The sequence below is a fragment of the Oncorhynchus mykiss genome, chromosome 10 (assembly GCF_057628025.1).
Source record: "Oncorhynchus mykiss isolate SJ-2025 chromosome 10, ASM5762802v1, whole genome shotgun sequence".
In the NCBI taxonomy this organism is placed as follows: domain Eukaryota; kingdom Metazoa; phylum Chordata; class Actinopteri; order Salmoniformes; family Salmonidae; genus Oncorhynchus; species Oncorhynchus mykiss.
In genome coordinates this window covers 51,381,865-51,406,310 of record NC_143031.1, presented here as the reverse complement: position 1 = coordinate 51,406,310, position 24,446 = coordinate 51,381,865, and the positions used below count along the sequence as shown (strand labels likewise).

General features: G+C 41.7%; 2 protein-coding genes across 2 annotated transcripts in view; both read right to left on the bottom strand.

Annotated features, from left to right (window-relative positions):
• The window catches only part of ubash3ba (ubiquitin associated and SH3 domain containing Ba), a 59,875-nt gene extending 52,536 nt beyond the window's left edge, over positions 1–7,339 (bottom strand). The window contains exon 1 of the mRNA XM_036933336.2: positions 6,690–7,339. Coding sequence (XP_036789231.1) covers positions 6,690–6,820 — 131 coding nt within the window. The 5' untranslated portion in view covers positions 6,821–7,339. The remainder of the gene's footprint in view (positions 1–6,689) is intronic.
• A 529-nt stretch (positions 7,340–7,868) lies between these two features.
• f11r.1 (F11 receptor, tandem duplicate 1) overlaps positions 7,869–24,446 on the bottom strand; it is a 40,035-nt gene continuing 23,457 nt past the window's right edge. Inside the window, exons 6-10 of the mRNA XM_021618972.3 lie at positions 13,932–14,034; positions 11,255–11,362; positions 10,957–10,969; positions 10,630–10,687; positions 7,869–10,141 (exon numbers count right to left, since the gene is read on the bottom strand). Of these exons, the coding sequence (XP_021474647.1) occupies positions 10,106–10,141; positions 10,630–10,687; positions 10,957–10,969; positions 11,255–11,362; positions 13,932–14,034 (318 nt within the window). The 3' untranslated portion in view covers positions 7,869–10,105. The remainder of the gene's footprint in view (positions 10,142–10,629; positions 10,688–10,956; positions 10,970–11,254; positions 11,363–13,931; positions 14,035–24,446) is intronic.

Sequence of the window (24,446 nt, the reverse complement as noted above, 5' to 3'; positions counted from 1 at the left end):
AGGCCATCATGGCATTCTCTCAACTAGCTTCTCCTGGAATGCTTTTCTAAGTCTTGAAGGAGTTCCCACATACGCTGAGAACTTCTTGGCTGCTTTTCCTTCACTCTGCCATCTAACTCATCCCTTGAATCAGTGGTCCACACTTTTGACTGGTACTGTATATGTAGTAAAAGTCATTCAATATTTGAATAAAACAATTTACAATTCCATTTGTTAACTTATTTTATTTTAAACAACGTTGGATGCAGCTTATGGTAGAGAAATGAACAGCTCTGGCGGACATTACTGCAGTCAGCATGAAAATTGCACGCTCCATCAAGACTTCACATCTGTGGCATTGTGTTGTGTGACAAAACTAGAGGTGGACCAATTAATCGGAATGGCCGATTAATTAGGGTCGATTTCAAGTTTTCATAACAATCGGTATTTTTGGACACCGATTTGGCAGATTTTTTCCCCCGCACCTTTTTTAATCTTTATTTAACTAGGCAAGTCCGTTAAGAACACATTCTTAGTTTCAATGACTGCCTAGGAAGGGTGAACTGCCTTGTTCAGGGGCAGAAAGACAGATTTACCTTGTCAGCTCAGGGATTCAATCTTGCAACATTACAGTTAACTAGTCCAACGCTCTAACCACCTGCCTCTCATTGCACTCCACGAGGAGCCTGCCTGTTACACGAATGCAGTAAGCCAAGGTAAGTTGTTAGCTAGCATTAAACTTCTTATAAAAAAACAATCATAAATCACTAGTTAAATACACATGGTTGATGATATTACTAGTTTATGTAGCGTGTCCAGCGTTGCAAATAATCGATACGGTGCGTATTCGCGAAAAAGGAATGTCCTTGCTCCAATGTGTACCTAACCATAAACATCAATACCTTAAAATCAATACACAGAAGTACATATTTTTAAACCTGCATATTTAGCTAAAAGAAATCCAGGTTAGCACGTAATATTAACCTGGTGAAATTGTGTCACTTCTCTTGCGTTCAATGCACGCAGAGTCAGGGTATATGCAACAGTTTGGGCTGCCTAATTTGCCTGAATTTTGCGTAATTATGACATAACATTGAAGGTTGTGCAATGTAACAGGAATATTTAGACTTATGGATGCCACCCGTTAGATAAAATACAGAACGGTTCCGTATTTCACTGAAAGAATAAACGTCTGGTTTTCGAGATGATAGTTTCCAGATTCTACCATATTAATGACCTAAGGCTCGTATTTCTGTGTGTTAAGTCATAATTAAGTCTGATTTCATAGAGCAGTCTGACTGAGCGATGGTAGGCACCAGCAGGCTCGTAAGCATTCATTCAAACAGCACTTTTTGCATGACAAGTAATTTTCCCAACAATTATTTACAGACAGATTATTTCACAGTACCACAATTCCAAAGGTCAGAAGTTTACATTCACTAAGTTGACTGTGCCTTAAAACAGCTTGGAAAATTCCAGAAAATGTCATGGCTTTAGAAGCTTCTGATAGGCTAATTGACATCATTTGAGTCAATTGGAGGTGTACCTGTGGATGTATTTCAAGGACTACCTTCAAACTCAGTGCCTCCTTGCTTGACATGATGGGAAAATCAAAAGAAAAATCAGCCAAGACAATAGTATGCAAGTATAAACACCATGGGAGCGGGAGCGCGGGAGCGGTATGACGCAGCCGTCATACAGCTCAGGAAGGAGATGTGTTCTGTCTCCTAGAGAGGAACGTACTTTGGTGTGAAATGTGCAAATTAATCCCAGAACAGCAAAGGAACCTGTGAAGATGCTGTAAGAAACAGATAAAGTATCTATATCCACAGTAAAACGAGTCCTAGATCAGCATAACCTGAAAGGCCACTCAGCAAGGAAGAAGCCACTGCTCCAAAACCGCCATAAAAAAGCCAGACTACAGTTTGCAATTGCACATTTGAAGAAATATCCTCTGGTCTGATGAAACAAAAATAGAACTGTTTGGCCATAATGACCATCGTTATGTTAGGAGGAAAAAGGGGGAGGCTTGCAAGCCGAAGAACACCATCCCAACCGTGAAGCACGGAGGTGCCAGCATGTTGTGGGGGTGCTTTGCTGCAGGAGGGACTGGTGCACTTCACAAAATAGGTGGCATCATGACACAGGAAAATTATGTGGATATATTTAAGCAACATCACAAGACATCAGTCAGGAAGTTAAAGCTTGGTCGGAAATGAGTCTTCCAAATGGACAATGACCCCAAGCATACTTCCAAAGTTGTGACAAAATGGCTTAAGGACAACAAAGTCAAGGTATTGGAGAGGCCATCACAAAGCCCTGACCTGGGCAGAACTGAAAAACCGTGTGCGAACAAGGAGGCCTACAAACCTGACTCAGTTACACCAGCTCTGTCAGGAGGAATGGGCCAAAATTCACAAACTTATTGCGGGAAGCTTGTGGAAGGCTACCGAAACGTTTGACCAAGTTGAAAATGTTTAAGGCAATGCTACCAAATACTAATTGAGTGTATGTAAACTTCTGACTTACTGAGAATGTGATGAAAGAAATAAAAGCTCAAATAAATCAATGTCAGGAATTGTGAAAAACGGAGTTTAAATGCATTTGGCTAAGGTGTATGTAAACTTCCGACCTCAACTGTGTGTGTGTGTGTGTGTGTGTGTGTATGTAAAATTATTTTGGGGAAGGAAAGGAATAGCTCCCTTGTGTACACTGCCGGTTATCAAGTCGACAGCCTTTCCTGCAAGACTTCTTGGAAACCAATCTTAAAATGGAGAAGCAGCAGGAAGTTAACAGCAACCACATTGAAATGTGAGATATTTCCATCTTATAATTCTCTCAGAAAGATCCATCTTCCACATGGCTGATCTAGCCTGGGTGCCAGTCTGTTTCTGCTCTCTTGCAGCACACACATTTCCAGATTCCCTCTTGCAAGACAGCAGAAAGGCTGGCACGCAGGTTAGATCTGACAACCAGACTCAGGATCACTGCCCCTTCCTCCTACAGTTCTGCATGTGACAGTGGCTGACACTGCGTGCAAGTGTCCAGTGCTGTGACAGTGGCTGACTGTCCAGCTAGATCACATCTGATTATCGCTGCTCAATGACAAATTATTCAGCATGAATACCCTTCATACAACAGTAGGGTTGTATGATTCATGTTCTCCACACACACACTGAAGCTCTTGTCCTCGAAAGGCTATGCCAAAGAGTTTCCCGGACAAACATTTTGTCTTATCCTCATAGCTACAGTAGGTCAGTGAGGCTTGTGTGTTTGTAGAGTGAATCATATAACCCTTCTGTCATAAGTATTAGTGCTTCTCTGTACCAGGAAACCTTCAATCACTACAGGGATTGAAGGTAAAGAGACTCACTAAGCAATTAGCCATGCTAACAAAGAAGGATACACTGAAGTGAGGGTTAAAACTACACAAAACCCCTGGTCAACTTTCAATATTAAACTGTTTAAAGACAAACCAATCAACACTCATTTCCAGATCCCAATTGTTTGGTTGAAAAAAAACAAAAAACTATGCTTGTCTTTCCCCATTTTCTCTCCTCCTTCCTCTGCTTACAATGTTGGATACATAAACCATCTGTGACCTCACATCTGGTGAGTACTACTAGAGTTGAGTACACTAGCATCTAAAACACAGTGTTCAGGCTCGGAGTATTGAAGTATTCAAGCATATGAAACAGTGTTAAGGCCATTAGCATGTGATTGTGAAACAGTTCAGACTAATATGTAAAACAATGCTGTTTGGTATAGAAAATATTGAACACCCAACCAGTAAAAAAAAAAAGTGTTTTTTTAAACACCTATTGCTACTTAGAGGTGACATGACGGTGCACTACTTTTCAGACAAGTTTTTCCTTAAGAGTGGTTTTGGTAAATCCTGAGAAGTATTTTCATATTACTTACAACCTCATGCTAATCACATTAGCCAACGTTAGCTTAACCGTCCCGTTGGGGGGGGGGGGGGGACAACGATCCTGTTCAGGTTAAGAAGAGTGTTTTTGGTAAATCCTGAGAAGTATTGCTTTAGCAGTACCCTCCTGTCCCGTCTGCCTGGGACGTTATTAAAAACAAACTCAAATTTGGCCAGGAAGACAATTTCATTTCCCAAGACGCAATACATGACCAAATATGTGAACTCCTGCTTGGGTTCACATACTTGAGGTCATGTAGTGCATCATGGGCATTAAAATAGCAGCAAAGGGGGACCAATTCCATAACAGCCTCCAATCTTCTGGGAAGGCGTTCCATTAGATGGTGGAACATTGCTGCTTCCATTCAGCCACAAGAGCATTTGAGGTTGGGCACTGATGTTGGCCAGTTAGGCCTGGCTCGCAGTTGGCCTTCCCATTCATCCCAAAGGTGTTAGAAGAGGTTGAGATCAGGGTTCTGTGCAGGCCAGTCAAGTTCTTCCACACCGATCAACAAACCATTTCTGTATGGACCTCGCCTTGTGCACAGGGGCATTGGCATGCTGAAACAGGAAAGGGCCTTCCAAACTGTTGCCACAAAGTCGGAAGCACAGAATCGTCTAGAATGTCATTGTATGCTGTAGCGTTACGATTTCCCTTCACTGGAACTAAGGGGCCTAGCCAGAACCTTGGGTATTTTTTTTATTTTTTAAAGCCATTATTCCACCAAACTTTACAGTTGGCACTATGCATTGGGCCAGGTAGCATTCTCCTGGCATCCGCAACATTCAGATTTGTCCGTCAGACTACCAGATGGGGAAGAGTGATTCCTCACTCCAGAGAACGCGTTTCCAGTGCGCCAAAGTCCAATGGCGGCAAGCTTTACACCACTACAGCTGACACTTCCATCGCGCATGGTTATCTTAGGCTTGTGTGCGGCTGCTCGGACATGGAAACCCCTTTCACGAAGCTCCCGACAAACAGTTATTTTTGCTGACATTGCTTCGAAACCACTAATTTCAAGGGGTGTCTTCAGACACACATAATTCCAAAGCAACTAGGACAATTTCAGTTGATCAATGTATTTATAAAAGTTTTTTTTTTACATCAGCAGATGTCAAAGTGCTCATGCAGAACTCAGCTCAAAACCTCAATAGAGCAAGCAATGCAGATGTAGAAAACTCCCTAGAAAGGAGGTAACCTAGGAAGAAACCTAGAGAAGGACCAGGCTCTGAGGGGTGGCCGGTCATCTTCTGGCTGTGCCCGGTGGAGGTAAGACTACATGGCCATTTAAGCAAGATCGTTCAAGATATTCAAACGCTCATAGATGACCAGCAGGGTCAGATAATAATCAAAGTGGTCATATAGGGTGAAGAGAGCAAGAGGATACCTAGTCAGTTGCACAACTGAATGCATTCAACCGAAATGTGTCTTCCGCATTTAACCCAACCCGTTAAGATGTTATTGAAGGAGTTCAAGACCTGTCCAAGGTGGATGGTTGATCGTGACAACATTAGGCTATAGAGCAGGGATGGGCAACTTTGATAGGGGTGGGGTCCAAACAATTTACACACACACACACTAGATGACTCACAGGGGGTGCTGTTCTGAAGCCAACGCACCTCCATTTTGGTACTCACCCACAATTATAAAGCAAATAGTTGGGAAGCTATAGAAATGCATTGTGATGTCTACATTCAATATATTAGACACCTTAATGCATACTTCAACATTAAAACAATATACAAAATATGTACTTCAAGGAAAATGTTTAAGTAATAATGTTACGGTCCCCACTTCCACCCCAAAAAAAGTAAACAGAATTCCATTCATTCCTATGGAGGACTGCTCCTTCTAGGGAGTGGCAATATGTCCAATCAGTGGCTTCATAGCCCCCCTTTGGCCATTACATAGCATCAGCAATCCAGAGTTTATATACACATCATTGGTCTGCATACCCACACATGCAGTAAGAGCCAGCCCTAGCCTTTTGGGGGCCCTAGGCAGGCAAGGGCAATTACACAGCCATAATGCAAATACTCAAAAACAATTACATCCAACACAATAACCTATCCATAAAAAAAAATCTAAGAAAGAAAAAATAAATCAGCTGTCATAGGTTTGGTTAAAATTTGAGCCATGATTTAAATTTTCTCCAGTATATGGTAACTGTCAGAAAGTGACAATCTGCACTCTCAGTAAGTCAACTCTGACAATGGTAATGGTTTGGAATCAAAAATATGAACTGTTTGTAGAGTGATTCAATTGGTTTTAGAATGGTGGCTACTGCATGTGAGAAAAATAACATGTGAAAAGTTCAGAACCCTTAAATTAGTCCAAACTAGACCGTGTTAACCACCTTCACCGGTTTCTTGAAAGTCAAGTTGGAGTCCAAATGATGCTGATATATAGGACATAGCATTTGACCCTCTACCAGTACCAACAATGGAGTGTTTCTTTTAACACCGGTATGGAACAATATTGCTCTGCAACTTAACCTATAATAGCAGGCTTAAAATAAAGCTTTGTTTGCACAGCTTAGACTGCGTTTAGACACGCAGCCCGAATCTGATCTTTTTGTCACTAATTGGTATTTTTTGACCAATCAGATCAGCTCTGAAAAAAGATCTGATGTGAAAACATCTGATTGGTCAATACCAATAAGTGGAAAAAAATATCAGAATTGGCCTCCCTGTGTGACCGCAGCCTTAGTCTAAAATTAGACTGCATAATAAGTAATCTAATGAATAGCGGCAGTACACTAGCTGTAGGTCAGATACTCACGCCCTGGTCTTGGGGAATCCCATGGACAGCAGCACGTCCAGACTTGACCCATGTTTTACAGTGCCCGATCGATTCTGGCGCTGCCTCCGCGGGGTGACTTTGGTGTAAAGCTCTTCTTTAGCTGCCATCATAACTCTCACCGTTCCATTGGTATTTCAGTCCTCGGTTTCACTTACTTTCAGTAAAACCGGAAAGATGGAGGCGGCGGCAGACATTGAAAAAGCGGATAATTTGTGTTAAACGGAATTAGACTAGACGTTGCTACACATGAACGACAATCCCGTTTAGTGGATGGAATAAAGCGAACAGGAGGTTCTGTAGACAAATGTTCTGAACACAGAATGAACTAAGCAGCTTCCTGGTGAAACGCAGATAAAGTCATAACCATAGCTGCAGAAGGGGGGTCACTAGTCGGAAGTCACTTTTGCTCTCAACGTCGCCGAGTCGAATGCGCTGACTAGGATGTAAACTATTTTTTGCTGGGAGTTTCTTGCAATTGTTCGCTAAAAACGTTAACACATTTGTGTCCTGAAAGTATTTATTCAATGTAACTATGCCTCAAATGTCTTATTTATGAATGGATTTTGAGTGAGCGTCGGGACAGCCTGTCAAAAAGGTTGCAGCTCTCAACAGCACCGCCCCTTTTTCTTAAAGAGACAGGATTCACTTACGTCACATTTCTTTCTGTATGATCAAATGTATCCATTCACAGTGATTATACAGTGACTGCGCAAACAGAATAGAAGCTTACCCCCTCTCTGCACCACATGCACATCTACGGAATTCTTAAGACATTCCGAATTACAAAAACGATTTAAGGATACTGGTCTGTAAATGTACAAATTGTATATCTTTAAAATGTTTGGGTCTGGAAAACAGTAAGCTACATGGGAACACATCTAATTGGCACAGGTCAGAGGGCATATTAACATTCTCTAATTAGCCCTACACCAAACCTGCTATACACTAAACAAAACATTTTATACAGTGTGCCTTAAGAATAGTCTCTCTCAATCTAGCCTAAACTGATTATGGTAAAGGATAGATAACACTCAACAGTACTGAAGGACCATGGATGATCTTAGCTAGCACCTTCTGGATACATTGTACATAATAATAATAGCTCAAAGTCAAAGATATGGGAAAATACAACTATTACAAAAATGGTCTTTCAGAGACTGTTCTTCAAATAGTATTTAATATTAGAATCAGGTGTTACCTTAAAAACAACAAATACATTAATCTGTCAAAATTGTAAAATGCTCAATAAAAAGATCTAGATTAAAACCTGACTAATTTTTGCGAAATAAATATCTTAAGTACGACTGCACCCATGTTCTTTGTATGATGTTGCTGTGAGCACAATATCCCATCTTTGGGATGCTAAACTTGATAACTTGCAAAGAAGGAGAATGCACATCTCAACAAGTCTGGTTGCTAGTTTGTTACTGCTCTTGACAACTTCTCATGGAATTGTCATGCCAAACATATTTAAGTGTTTAATAGTGAGTGACAAAGAGTTGGCACGGCAGCACAAACCGATCTGGGACCAGCAACAAACAATTCAATACAATGACTAATACAAACATTAGGAATGTGATCAAAATAGCGTTTTACCACCTGAGAAACATTGCCAAGGTGGGTCCGTTTCCATGCTTTTATTCCAAGCATGCTTGACCACTGTAATGCTAACCTGTCTGGTCTACCCAAGAAAGCCATTGGTCAACTGCAAAACATACAGAATGCTGCAGCACGGGTCCTGACCGAGACCAGATGGAGAAGCTACATTACACTGGTTTTATGGTCCCTGCACTGGCTGCCTGGGTTTTAGAATTAATTTTATTTTCTATTGGTTTTTAAAACCAATTCACAATTGTGCACCCAATACATGTAAGACAGGCTTTTAAAGTTATGTACCCAGTAGGGTTCCTCTGGCACTGGCCTTTTAACTATCCCAAAGCCTAGGACCAAGAGGCATGGAATGGCAGCCTTTAGTTACTATGCCCCCAGACTCTTGAATAGCCTGCCAGAGAACCTGGGGGAGCCAAAACTGTGGACATTATTTAAAGAGATCTTAACACATATTTTTAGATATGCATTTCCTTAGGGTGCTTTTTAGTCATTCAGTTCGTTATTCTTCAGTGTTTTTATGCTCTTATGTCTGTTGTGTAGTAAATCGTTTATTTATGGTTATAATTTCTCCCCTGTAAAGCACACGGTGTTGCATTCCATGTCAGAAATGTGCTGTATAAATCAAGCTCGATGTGAGTTGATCAAAACACAATGCCATTTAAAACTAACTACCGTAAACAAAACATTTCACATTACAACTCACTGAACAGCATGGATATTCAAGGCACACAGGGTATGCGTATCAAACTGCAACCTATTCCCTACATAAATGCTCTAGAGCCTTGGTCAAAAGTAGTGCACTATATACAGAATAGGGTGCCATTTGGGATACAGTAGAGGCATGGGACAGAGGAAGCTGTGGTATTTCCAAAGCTTGTGTCAGGTTGAACAATCAAGACTTGGCAAGTTGAATCCCTTATGAAGATTGTAGGTTGTAGCTCAAAATCACACTAATCCCTATATAGTGCACTTCTTTTGACCAGGGCCCATAGAGCTCTATATTGGGCTAGCCTAGCGGTTAACAGTGTTGCGCAAGAAACTAAAAGGTTGTTGGTTCAAATCCACTCCTACCCTTGAAAAAGGAAGTTAACCCCCAAAATATACTCCCCGGGCATCGATGACGTGGGTGTCAATTAAGGCAGCCCACCACACCTCTGATTCAGCAGAGTTGGGTTAAATGCAGAAGACATTTGTTGAATGCCTTCAGTTGTGCAACAGAGTAGGTATTCCCTTTCCCCTTCCTTCTAGTGACTATATCGGGAATAGGGTGCAATTTGGGACGCAATGCATAAAACGCATGTTCTATTGGGGTTAGAAAAATTTAAATCACCAGCGTTATTGAAATATTTTTGGGAAAAAAGAAAAGTTCTATACACACAGCCGCCACAAAATAAAGCAGACATACAGTAAGTAGGTGACTGCCAGTTAGAGAAATATTAAAGTGGAAATAGTTTTTATAAACAGATGGAATTAAAAAGATTACATTAAAATCAATTCACACTGAGCAGGTAAAAGGGCCAGTGGTATTAGCATTTACCCAATTATCTCTCCTTCCTCCCAAAGTGTGCACTTTGCTTCACTGATTTGAAAGGAAATGGCTGGTATAAGGAAAACATGTGGAAACTCCCACTAGCCCATGCCGCTGCCAATCCAATGCTCTGAGATTTGTGGGAAGCAGTAAACAAGAGCACACTTCAGGAGAAAAGGGAGATGTTATTGGGACGCAACCGCATTCATCGTTGTTGCCGTAGACTCCTGAGTATATCCTATGTTGCTTGCCCTGGCTATACCACGAAAGAAGACTTCTGTTTGAATTCCCCCTGAAACAGACAGAGAAGACTGCAATTACAAGACTACACCTTTTCACTGGAATACAATACCAAAGGACAGCAACCATTAAGTCTTTAGAGATGGTCCTCTGCAGCTCAGTTGGTAAAGCATGGCGCTTGCAACGCCAGGATATTGGGGCCGATTCTCGGGACTACCCACACGTAAAAATGTAGGCACCTATGACTGAGTCGCCTTGGATAAAAGCATCTGCTAAATATTATATATTTCCCTGACAACCAAACCATAGAATACACTACAATCGTAATAATCATCTAATTGTCAGAAATTGAATTTGAGAACACAGAGAAAACAAAGCATATAGAAATTATTTTCATCACAATAATGTCTATTATCTTTTGAATAATCTTCTGCTTGCTAAAATGTTAAACACACCAGAGAAATGGAAGAAATACTATGGAAATGAATGTCTAAAAAGCACAAGACATGTTAAGACATTACAAAGAACGATGAAACTTACATCCTCTTCATCGCCATACTCCGATGTTGGCTGGTAGACCACTGAGGGTTTGGGTTGGCTGTAAGAGGAACACACCAAGTGAGCCTACAGTGATATCTATAAAGCCATCAGCCACTTTAAAGTGTACTATATTGTACTTTTTACATGGTGTTCTCTTTTTATGAAATGTTACATAAAATCCTTAAATTAAAAAGCCCTCAGCAACAGGGGCTGAGGCAACCAAAGGAGGACATAGATGTAATTTGACACTGGCGCTGAAAACCAATTTGCTAAGTCCTGCATTAACATGATCAGACAAAGTAATCAGTTATTAAAGAGTCCACTTACCTTGCACTCTTTTCTGTGAGGACAGAATAAATAAAAGTGAGTTAAATGTAGAGACATTTGTATGATGATTTGAATTTGAAGATTATAACTTGCAGTTCATAATGTTTCAGTCACTGATCTGGGCCCGTATTTTTTTAAATGTCTTTGAATAGGAGTTCTGATCTAGGATTAGGTCCCTTCTGTCCATGCAATCTTATTCATTATGATCGAAAAGTCCAATCGGTTCCTAGATCAGCACTCCTACTTTGAGACGCTTTATGAATACAAGACCAGGAGTGGTTAGGGGGTGTGAACTCACTAGGCAGGTATCCTTTGCGGCGGGCGTACCACAGTCCAAAGCCTAGCAGGGCCAGGGCTAGGAGAGCCACGATCACCCCGGCAACAATACCTCCAGTGTTGATGTCATCTAGACAGAGAGGAGGAGGAAAAATTGGGTAATTTCCACCGAAATGTTGGTTGATGCATCTTCCCGCACATTGATAAAACACTGTACTAGCAGACTAACTCAGCAAAAAATAAAAATAAAAAATCTGTTTTTCAGGACCCTGTCTTTCAAAGATAATTAGTAAAAACCCCAAATAATTTCACAGATCATTGTAAAGGGTTTAAACACTATCCCATCCTTGTTCAATGAACCATAAACAATTAATGAACATGCACCTGTGGAACGGTCGTTAAAACACTAACAGCTTACAGACAGTAGGCAATTAAAGGTCACAGTTATGAAAACTTAGGACACTAAAGAGGCCTTTCTACCGACTCTGAAAAATTCTGAAAAACACAAAAGGATAGAAGCCCAGGGTCCCTGGGTCCCTGCTCAACTGCGTGTTTGAAAGCTGCAAGGAGGCATGAGGACCAGGGTAAAACATTGCGATGTCTGTACTGTGAGACGCCTAAGACAGTGCTACAGGGAGTCAGGACGGACAGCTGATCGTCCTCGCAGTGGCAGACCACGTGTAACACCTGCACAGGATTGGTACATCCAAACATCACACCTGCGGGACAGGTACAGGATGGCAACAACTGCCCGAGTTACACCAGGAACGCACAATCTCTCCATCAGTGCTCAGACTCTCCGCAAAAGGCTGAGAGAGGCTGGACTGAGGGCTTGTAGGCTTGTTGTAAGGCAGGTCCTCACCAGACATCACCGGCAACGTCGCCACCTATGGGCACAAACCCACAGTCGCTGGACCAGACAGGACTGGCAAAAAGTGCTCTTCACTGACGAGTCGCGGTTTTGTCTCACCAGGGGTGATGGTCAGTCGTGTTTATCATCAAAGGAATGAGCTTACGCAGAGGCCTGTACTCTGGAGCGTCCGTCATGGTCTGGGGCAGTGTGTCACAGCATCATCGGACTGAGCTTGTTTTCAAGCTCAACACTGTGCATTACAGGGAAGACATCCTCCTCCCTCATGTGCTACCCTTCCTGCAGGCTCATCCTGACATGACCCTCCAGCATGACAATGCCACCAGCCATACTGCTCGTTCTGTGCACGATTTCCTGAAAGACAGGAATGTCAGTGTTCTGCCATGGCCAGCAAAGAGCCCGGATCTCAGTCCCATTGAGCACGTCTGGGACCTGTTGGATCAGAGGGTGAGGGCTAGGGACATTCCCTCCAGAAATGTCCGGGAACTTGCAGGTGCCTTGGTGGAAGACTGGAGTAACATCTCACAGCAAGAACTGGCAAATCTGGTACAGTCCATGAGGAGGAGATGCACTGCAGTACTTCATGCAGCTGGTGGCCACACCAGATACTGACTTAATTTTGATTTTTACCTCCTTTGTTCAGGGACACATTCAATTTCTGTTAGTTACATGTCTGTGGAACTTGTTCAGTTCATACAAATATTTACACATGTTAAGTTTGCTGAAAATAAAACGCAGTTGAGGAGATTTCTTTTTATGAAGAGTTTATAACACTTTAAATGTATATTTTCTAAACCTTTGAGTGCAAAGTTCATTATTCATTTCTAATAGTTTAAATTATTTTCTTCTCAGTTGTATTTGTTCATTTCACTTGCCTTGGCAAATGTAAACATATGTTTCCTTTGAATTGAAAGAGGGAGAGACAAATAGAGAAATTAGATACATTACCCTGGCTCACAAAGTCAAAATGGGAGAGTGAAACAGCCTAGCATCCTTGTCAACGAGTGGAAAAATAATATGTGCATTCACTATGGCATAAAGACCAAAGCAAATAATGCTAATATTCGGGGGGGTGCTTGTTACACACACACGTAATGGAAATAAATATTTTTTGCATATCCCAACTCTGAGACAACTGCAGGGAGTGGGGTCACGGCCATGGTCACCTGCCCCTGGAGGAATTAGGGTTAAGTGCCTTTGCTTTGACGCCGGTATTCGAACCACCGACCTTTCGGTTACTCGCCCAACGCTCTAACCTATCTGCTGCCCACATCTAGGTCTGGTTATTGTAAAAGCACTTATGCGGATGTAAAAACTTTGATTCCAGGGGTTGTTAGGAAACATATCCACCAGCATAACAATATTTTAAGAGTACATAATGTGAATCGGCTGCAACAGGATTATCTAGATTTACCGGTGTATGGTATGACCTACATTTGAATGAAGGAAACACTTTCCTAGATCGCTTTCACATTTTTGTATTAGGCCAGTAAGCTACTATCCAAACCAAACAAGAGTGATTCACATTAGGGATGGGGGTTGGAAATAATTTCTCTATTCGAATAGTATCATGAATTATTTTTTGATATACAGTACCAGTCAAAAGTTAAACTATTCCTTCCAGGGTTTCTTCATTTTGACTACATTGTAGAATAATAGTGAAGACCTCACAACTATGAAATTTAACACATGGAATCATGTAACCAAAAGAAGTGTTAAACAAAATCTAAATATATTTTGTATTTGAGATTCTTCAAAATAGCCACCTTTGATGACAGCTTTGCACTCATTGGCATTCTCCGATCCATAGAAAACAAAGAGCACTTACGGACTTCCATTCTGACAGCTTCACAGCGTTTCGCAGGGCCGGCAGCGTTCACAGCCTCACAGCTGTAGTCTCCTGTATCCATCTTGGAAGCAAAAGGAAACTCCTGCGGGGATAGAAAGAGACATTTACAAGCACTGATATTAAATAAAAAGGGTAAACAATTGAAATAGAGGTTAGATACCACACAGTACTGTTGTGTTAGCCTGGTCCCAGATGTACAGTGCCTTGCGAAAGTATTCGGCCCCCTTGAACTTTGTGACCTTTTGCCACATTTCAGGCTTCAAACACAAAGATATAAAACTGTATTTTTTTGTGAAGAATCAACAACAAGTGGGACACAATCATGAAGTGGAACAACATTTATTGGATATTTCAAACTTCTTTAACAAATCAAAAACTGAAAAATTGGGCGTGCAAAATTATTCAGCCCCTTTACTTTCAGTGCAGCAAACTCTCCAGAAGTTCAGTGAGGATCTCTGAATGATCCAATGTTGACCTAAATGACTAATGAGGATAAATACAATCCACCTGTGTGTAATCAAGTCTCTGTATAAATGCACCTGCACTGTGATAGTCTCAGAGGTCCGTTAAAAGCGCAGAGAGCATCATGAAGACCAAGGAACACACCAGGCAGGTCCGAGATGCTGTTGAAGAAGTTTAAAGCCGGATTTGGATACAAAAAGATTTCCCAAGCTTTAAACATCCCAAGGAGCACTGTGCAAGCGATATTGAAATGGAAGGAGAATCAGACCACTGCAAATCTACCAAGACCTGGCCGTCCCTCTAAACTTTCAGCTCATACAAGGAGAAGACTGATCAGAGATGCAGCCAAGAGGCCCATGATCACTCTGGATGAACTGCAGAGATCTACAGCTGAGGTGGGAGACTCTGTCCATAGGACAACAATCAGTCGTAAATTGAACTTTTTGGCAACAATGCAAAACGTTATGTTTGGCGTAAAAGCAACACAGCTGAACACACCATCCCCACTGTCAAACATGGTGGTGGCAGCATCATGGTTTGGGCCTGCTTTTCTTCAGCAGGGACAGGGAAGATGGTTAAAATTGATGGGAAGATGGATGGAGCCAAATACAGGACCATTCTGGAAGAAAACCTGATGGAGTGCAAAAGACCTGAGACTGGGACGGAGATTTGTCTTCCAACAAGACAATGATCCAAAACATAAAGCAAAATCTACAATGGAATGGTTCAAAAATAAACATATCCAGGTGTTAGAATGGCCAAGTCAAAGTCCAGACCTGAATCCAATCGAGAATCTGTGGAAAGAACTGAAAACTGCTGTTCACAAATGCTCTCCATCCAACCTCACTGAGCTCGAGCTGTTTTGCAAGGAGGAATGGGAAAAAATGTCAGTCTCTCGATGTGCAAAACTGATAGAGACATACCCCAAGCGACTTACAGCTGTAATCGCAGCAAAAGGTGGCGCTACAAAGTATTAACTTAAGGGGGCTGAATAATTTTGCACGCCCAATTTTTCAGTTTTTGATTTGTTAAAAAAGTTTGAAATATCCAATAAATGTCGTTCCACTTCATGATTGTGTCCCACTTGTTGTTGATTCTTCACAAAAAAATACAGTTTTATATCTTTATGTTTGAAGCCTGAAATGTGGCAAAAGGTCGCAAAGTTCAAGGGGGCCGAATACTTTCGCAAGGCACTGTATGTGTGTTATACAGCCAACTATGGTCAGCCTGTTTGGCATTCCAATGAGTTTACTATTCAGCACATGTGTTATTAGCCGTAGCCTATTTAGCTAGCTCAAACCAGCTAAACTGCCACGATGGATATCAGAAATTGGCTTTGATAAAGTAGGGAAACAAAGCCAAAGTAGCAGGGGACACCTGGCTACTGTGTCAGTAGACCTTAAAAGTTGACAGCGCTGGAGTTCCTTGGGCACTGAATGCAAGTGTTCATAAAAAACACAGTAAGACTCGAGGCTACAGGGCTGCTGAAGGCAGTGACAGTTTACATCCTCTTCAGTCTTCGTGATCCTTCAAACAAATTACTCCAGGCAAAAGCAACAGATCTTTACACTTAAGTCAGTGGTCCGCAGTGCATCGAGAAGTTGGTGTGACAGTGGCACTAACGCACCACCAGCTCCAAGCAAATGACAATGTTATGCAAGTACAACTCCAGCAATACGTGGTAGACAGTACAGTAGGCCAGCAGGACAGAGGAGAAAAGACTGCATCGTTCTGACATTTCACCAAGAACAGAGAAGGCAATAGCCAACTGTGTGCCCTTGACTTTATAGAAGGTGAAACCACTGCTGGATCTAAGCAAAACCCAATTTGGTGGAAGCGGAGCTGTCGCTCGCCAGGTTTTGCAAACTGAAATTGCCCGCTAAGGCTCCAATGTGCTAAATCACAACATGTCGCTGAACTCATGAACACCATCATTATCCATGTTCGAAGCATGCTGCATCTCACTGTAGTAGTCTGTTTTGAATCTCCAGTCGCCTTTTGTTTACTCTGACTAGCCTGTATCAATCTGATATTTTGTTTACTAGGCGTACTTGGTATCGCTGCTTTGTTCGGTTCACATTAGCAGTTATGTCAGTATTCTAAGTCAAATTGCTATTCATTACTTTTGTTTTCATGCATGAATAACTAGGTTGCTACTTTCCAATGCAAGAACCCCCCCCCCAAATTGTATCCCCTCACCGATTTCCACTGCCCCCTTAGTCACTATCCCAGCGACGGGTCTAGAAACACCTGCAGTGGGGAGCGCACCTGGCCTGGGATAATCATCTGCTGTGTCATTGCTACCAGTGATGGGCACACTTAAGGGATGAATGGTCTCTAGACAGAATTGGCTATTGCTGCTGTCAGATTGACCAGATTATTACTTCCAATAATTGCAAGAGGGTCTTCAATACAATAGCTAGAATGCAGTTATACTTTTAAAATGTGATCCTATTGGTTTTCAATTTCATTAAGCAGTTAGTGTTTAACCAGGCAAAGCCAAAAAAAGAGCAGGCTGGTGACTGTTGGTTACAAGGAAGCAAGCGAGTCGCCTGCGCGATGTGTTGCCTACGATCAGAGGCAGACCTAGAGCAGAGCCTGCACACACTCAGCACTTTCTTCGCCACAGCTGCGTGTGCCAGTGTCCTTACTGCTAGCTAGAGAACAGAACCCTTGCTCCTCTGCGCACAGTGTTGTTAATATTCTGCATATACAGTAGTAGCCTGTCCAGTCCAAATACAAGCACGCAGGAAGGCAAGTAAGTCACCAATGGTCGAGAAGGCGAGTCTGAGGTCAGAGTCACAAGTCATGAAAATCATGACTCCGATTATAACACTGGACTAATTCCTTTAACCTTTTTGGGATAGGGGGCAGCATTTTCACTTTTGGCTGAATAGCATGCCCAGAGTGAACTGCCTCTTACTCAGACCCAGATGCTAATATATGCATATTATTAGTTGTATTGGATAGAAAACACTGAAGTATCGAAAACTGTTTGAATGATGTCTGAGTATAACAGAACTCATATGGCAAGAAAAAACCAGAGAACAATCCAACCAGGAAGTGGGAAATCTGAGGTTTGTAGTTTTTCAAAGCTTGACCTACCGAAAACACATTGAGATATGGATGAGGTTGCACTTCCTAGGGCTTCCACTAGATGGCAACCGTCACTGACTCACCTGAGTCAGTGGTCTGGCAGAGAGCCTTGGTCTCATGACGTGCGGTCTCAACAGAGTTACCTCTCAGTGCCTTTCTTTTACCTTTATTTAACCAGGTAGGCAAGTTGAAAACAAGTTCATTTACAATTGCGACCTGGCCAAGATAAAGCAAAGCAGTTCGACACATACAGAGTTACACATGGAGTAAAACAAACAGTCAATAATACAGTATAAAAATAAGTCTATATACAATGTGAGCAAATTAGGTGAGATGAGGGAGGTAAAGGCAAAAAAAAAAGGCCATGGTGGCAAAGTAAATACAATATAGCAAGTAAAATACTGGAATGGTATATTTACAGTGGAAGAATGTGCAAAGTAGAGATAGATTTAATGGGGTGCAAAGGAGCAAAATAAATAAGTAAAATAAATACAGTAGGGAAAGAGGTAGTTTGGGCTAAATTATAGATGGGCTATGTACAGGTGCAATCTATGCGCTGCTCTGACAGCTGGTGCATAAAGCTAGTGAGGGAGATAAGTGTTTCCAGTTTCAGAGATTTTTGTAGTTCGTTCCAGTCATTGGCAGCAGAGAACTGGAAGGAGAGGTAGCCAAAGAAATAATTGGTTTTGAGGGTGACCGGAGAGATCTACCTGCTGGAGCAAGTGCTACAGGTGGGTGATGCTATGGTGACCAGCGAGCTGAGATAAGGGGGGACTTTACCTAGCAGGGTCCTGTAGATGACCTGGAGCCAGTGGGTTTGGCGACGAGTATGAAGCGAGGGCAAGCCAACGAGAGCGAACAGGTCGCAATGGTGGGTAGTATATGGGGCTTTGGTGACAAAACGGATGGCACTGTGATAGACTGCATCCAATTTGTTGAGTAAGGTATTGGAGGCTATTTTGTAAATTACATTGCCAAAGTCGAGGATTGGTAGGATGGTCAGTTTTACAAGGCTGTTTAGAGTGATGAGTGAAGGATGCTTTGTTTCGAAATAGGAAGCCAATTCTAGATTTAACTTTGGATTGGAGATGGTTGATGTGGGTCTGGAAGGAGAGTAACCAGACACCTAGGTATTTGTAGTTGTCCACGTATTCTAAGTCAGAGCCATCCAGAGTAGTGATGTTGGACAGGCGGGCAGGTGCAGGCAGCGATCGGTTGAAGAGCATGCATTTAGTTTTACTTGTATTTAAGAGCAATTGGAGGCCACAGAAGGAGAGTTGTATGGCATTGAAGCTTGCCTGGAGGGTTGTTAAGTGTCCAAAGAAGGGCCAGAAGTATACAGAATGGTGTCGTCCACGTAGAGGTGGATCAGAGATTCACCAGCAGCAAGAGCGACATCATTGACGTATACAGAGGAGAGTCGGTCCAAGAATTGAACCCTGTGGCACTCCCAGAGACTGCCAGAGGTCCGGACAACAGACCCTCCTCCGGATTTGACACACTGAACTCTATCAGAGAAGTAGTTGGTGAACCAGGCAAGGCAATCATTTGAGAAACCAAGGCTGTCGAGTCTGCCGATGAGGATGTGGTGATTGACAGAGTCGAAAGCCTTGGCCAGATCAATGAATACGGCTGCACAGTAATGTTTATCATCGATGGCGGTTAAGATATCGTTTAAGATATCGTTTAGGACCTTGAGCGTGGCTGAGGTGCACCCATGACCAGCTCTGAAACCAGATTGCATAGCAGAGAGTATGGTGAGATTCAAAATGGTCGGTAATCTGTTTGTTGACTTGGCTTTCAAAGACATTAGAAAGGCAGGGTAGGATAGATATAGGTCTGTAGCAGTTTGGGTCAAGAGTATCTCCTCCCTTTGAAGAGGGGGATGACCGCAGCTGCTTTCCAATCTTTGGGAATCTCAGACGACACGAAAGAGGTTGAACAGGCCAGTAATAGGGGTGGCAACAATTTCAGCAGATAATTTTAGAAAGAAAGGGTCCAGATTGTCTAGCCCGGCTGATTTGTAGGGGTCCAGATTTTGCAGCTCTTTCAGAACATCGTCTGACTGGATTTGGGAGAAGTAGAAATGGGGAAGGCTTGGGCGAGTTGCTGTGGGGGGTGCAGTGCTTTTGACCGGGGTAGGGGTAGCCAGGTGGAAAGCATGGCCCAGCCGTAGAAAAATGCTTATTGAAATTCTCAATTATAGTGGATTTATCAGTGGTGACAGTGTTTCCTATCTTCAGTGCAGTGGGCAGCTGGGAGGAGGTGTTCTTATTCTCCATGGACTTTAGTGTCCCAGAACTTTGAGTTAGTGTTGCAGGAAGCCAATTTCTGCTTGAAAAAAACTGAAGACAAAGGAATTTAAAGGAATTCTCCGGTTGGAACTTTGATGTTATGTTAAAAACATCCTAACGATTGATATCATACATCGTTTGACATGGACTGTAACGGAACTTTATGAGTTTGTCTGCACGAAATGCTCGCGCCTCATGAAGATGGATTATTATTGGTGGCTATTTGGACATAAATGATGGAACAAATCAGTCATTTATTGTTGAAACTGGGATTCCTGTGAGTGCATTCGGATGAAGATCAAAGGTAAGTGAATATTTATGGTGTTGTTTCTAACTTTGTTGATTTCAAAATGGTAGATATTCCTCTGGCTGTTTTGGGCTCTGAGCACCGTACTCAAATTATGCTTTTTCCGTAAAGTTTTGAAATCTGACACAGCAGTTGCATTAAGGAGAAGTTTCTTTAATTCTGTGAATAACAGTTGTGTCTTTTATCAATGTTTATTATGAGTATGTTTTACTGCCAATTGTGTAAAAATGGGCCTACATAAAGCCAACCAATAAAACACTGCAGAAAATATCCTGATTAAAAATATTTATTTGATCACATTGGCTGCACATGTCCTGCCTGCAACAAATATGAAACATTGTATCAACTATTAACTTGGGTCTGGCTCAAAGCTTGTGCTAGCAAACTTGCAACATTTTATAAAATATTCTGGGCCCTCTGAGTATCATGTGCTAGTGAGCTTGGAACAGACAGCTTTAGGCCAGTTGCTCGACTTAACCAGCACCTCAAGTTTACTGCTTGAACTCCTTTTCTAGAATATTAGCTTGAATGTATTGTGGAGCTCCCAAAATGATTACAGGAACCTATTATTTCAGTCCAAGTAGAGAACTGATAAGTAATCAGGCAGGCATATTTTATGACATTTCCATTAGACCAGAGAATGAAAATTTGTGGTTACAGTAGTTATTGAAAGGGAGAAAGCTAGAAAGATTTTAAATACATTGAGGAACTATTGTAATTCTCAATTATGTAAAAACAGAGACCTTGTTTGCTTACTGTTTGAGGTGAAGGAAAACATTACTTTGAGAAGCTCCACAGCTGGAGGCTGGACTGAGGGCTGTTGTAAGGCAGGTCCTCACCAGACACCACCGGCAACAGAGTCACCTATGGGCACGTTTATCGTCGAAGGAATGAGCGTTACACCGAGGCCTGTACTCTGGAGCGGGATCGACTTGGTGGAGGGGCCGTCATGATTTGGGGCAGTGGCTCACAGCATCATTGGACTGAGCCTGTCATTGCAGGCAATCTCAACACTGTGAGTTACAGGGAAGACATCCTCCTCCCTCATGTGGTACCCTTCCTGCAGGCTCATCCTGACATGACCCTCCAGCATGACAATGCCACCAGCCATACTGCTCGTTCTGTGCGTGATTTCCTACAAGACAGGAATGTCAGTGTTCTGCCATGGCCAGCGAAGAGCCTGGATCTGAATCCCATTGAGCAGGTCTGGTACCTGCTGGATCAGAATGTGAGGGCTAAGGCCATTTCCCCCCCCAGAAATGTCTGGGAACTTGCACGTGCCTTGGTGGAAGAGTGGGGTAACAGCTCACAGCAAGAACTGGCAAATCTGGTGCAGTCCATGAGATACTGACTTACTTACTTTTGATTTTGACCCCCCCCCCCTTTGTTCAGGGACACATTACTCCATTTCTGTTAGTCACATGTCTTGTGGAACTTGATCAGTTTGTTTCTGTTGTCTTATATGTATACATAAACACAGTTGACAGTGAGGACGTTTCTTTTTTTTGCTGAGTTTAGTAAAACCCAAGATCATTCTGACTTCCTTTTATATAGAAAGGGCTCAAGAGGAATGATGTTCAGAAAAAGATAACAGCCAAGAGGGGGGTACTCCACTGACAAAATTGCAGAGAACAAAAGCCAACTAAATTAATTCTAAGAATTAGGATGTAGAAACTGCCAAAAACAAATCTAGTAGTAAAGCCTAGACATTATGAGTGATCTGGTTTCCAACAAAACAATGGTGGCTAATGAATTCAACTCATATTTTACTTATGTTGCTAATATGTTGGTTAGCAACTTACCCACCACTTGTTTGGGAATTAACAACTCAAGAGCTACTACGCCAATCTGGGGTCCAACCCAACTCTTTCTCCTTTAAAAAGTGTTTATGTAGGCAAGGTAGCTAAAATGCTAGTGGAGCTTAACTGCTCCAAAGCCACTGGCTTGGATGCTATACCAGCAAAGTTGTTGAGATGCAGCAGATCAAATTGCCCCATGTATTACTCACATAATTAACCTCTTGATCTAGGTACATTCCCAAACAAAAAATGGCCAGTCATTAATTTGCACAAGGACCAACCGTGGGCACTACAGGCCAGTCTCCATCCTCACTGTCAAGACCAAAATCGTAGCGTGTGGTCCATGAGCAGCTCTACTTGTAAATAATCTCATTAAATGAATTCCAGTCAAGGTTCATAAAATCATACTCTACCGACTCATACTTAAAAATGTCCACATAAGGAAGGAGATTGATAATGGTGCAGCTTAACCTCAAGGCTTTTGATACAGTTAATCATAACATCCTACTTGCCAAGTTAAAGGCAGGTTGGGAAGTACCACTCTTGAATGGGTTGTATGTCCTACTTGCAAGGGAGGGAACATGTGGTTGAAGTAAATGGTTTGCCCTCCAAGGCTAAACCCATAAGCGGTGGATGGCCATATGGGAGCATGCTAAGGCTTTGGTTATTCCTAACTAGAGGTAGACCGATTAACCTTTCTAGGGCAGGCATTCCGTTAGCGGAACCCCCTTAACATTCCGCTGAAAAGGCAGCGCGCGAAATTCTAAAATATTTTTTTAGAAATATGTAACTTTCACACATTAACAAGTCCAATACAGCAAATGAAAGAAACTTCTTGTTAATCTACCCATTGTGTCCGATTTCAAAAATGCTTTACGGCTAAAGCACAATATGTTAGGTCATAACCAGGTCGAAAAAAACTGAAATTTTTACAGTCAAAGATAGGAGTCACAAAAAGCAGAAATGTAGATAAAATTAATCACTAACCTTTGATGATCTTCATCAGATGACACTCATAGGACATCATGTATGTTTTGTTCGATAATGTGCATATTTATATCCAAAAATATCCATTTACATTGGTGCCTTACATGCAGTAATGTTTTGACTCCAAAACATCCGGTGATTTTTCAGAAATACTCATAATAAACATTGATAGAAAGATAGTGTTATTCAGAATTAAAGATAAACTTCTCCTTAACTTGTTGAGTGTAGGGTGCAGTATTTAGATTTTTTTGGATGAAAAACATACCCATTTGAAATTGCCTGTTTCTCAGGCCCAGAAACTAGAATACGCGTATAATTATCAGATTAGGATAGAAAACATTCTAAAGTCTCCAACTGTCAAAATATTGTCTGAGTATAACAGAACTGATATTGCAGGTGAAAACCTGAGGAAAATCAAACCAGGAAGTGGCTTCAATTTTGAAAGCTCTGCCTTCGCTCCATTTAAAGGGATATCAACCAGATTACTTTTCCTATAACTTCCTCAAGGTGTCAGTCTTTAGACATAGTTTCAGGCTTTTATTTTGAAAAATGAGTGAGAAAGATAACATTGCACTGGGTGTCCGCATGAGTTTTGCTTGCGCAACCGGAGTGGGGCAGCCACCGTCTCTCCCTCTCCTATTGAGAAAGTGATTATCCCGGTTGATATATTATCAATTATTCATTTTAATAACAACCTGAGGAGTGATAAAAAACTTGACATGTTTCTGTGGACATTACGGATACTATTTGGAATTTGTCTGCAATGTCGTGACAGCTCGAGCCTGTGGATTTCTGAATATAACGCGCCAAATAAATTGAGGCATTTTGGATATAAAAATAATCTTTATGGAACAAAAGGAACATTTGTGTAACTGGGAGTCTCTTGAGTGCAAAGATCTGAAGATCAAAGATAAGTGATTCATTTGATTGCTTTTCTGATTCGTGACCAAGCTACTTTGATGCTAGGTGTTCATAATGCTTTGTCTAGTGATCGATAAACTCAAATGCTTGGATTGTTTCGCTGTAAAGCATATTTTCAAAATCTGACACGACAGGTGGATTAACAAACTAAGCTGTGTTTTGCTATATTGCACTTGTGATTTCATGAAAATTAAAACTGTTTAGTAATTTTATTTGAATTTGGCGCGCTGCAATTCAGCGGGTGTTGATGAAAATGATCCCGCTAACGGGATGGGGTGCGTCAAAAGCAATCGTTGCACAACTGTACCTAACCATAAACATCAATGCATTTTTTAAAATCAAGACAGACGTATATATTTTTTAACCTGCATATTTAGCTAAAATAAATCCAGGTTAGCAGGCAATATTAACCAGGTGAAATTGTCACTTCTCTTGCATTCATTGCACGCAGAGTCAGGGTATATGCAACAGTTTGCCTAATTTGCCTGAATTTTACATAATTATGACAACATTGAAGGTTGTGCAATGTAACAGGAATATTTAGACTGATGGATGCCACCCGTTAGATAAAATACGGAATGGTTCCGTATTTCACTGAAAGAATAAACGCCTGGTTTTCGAGATGATA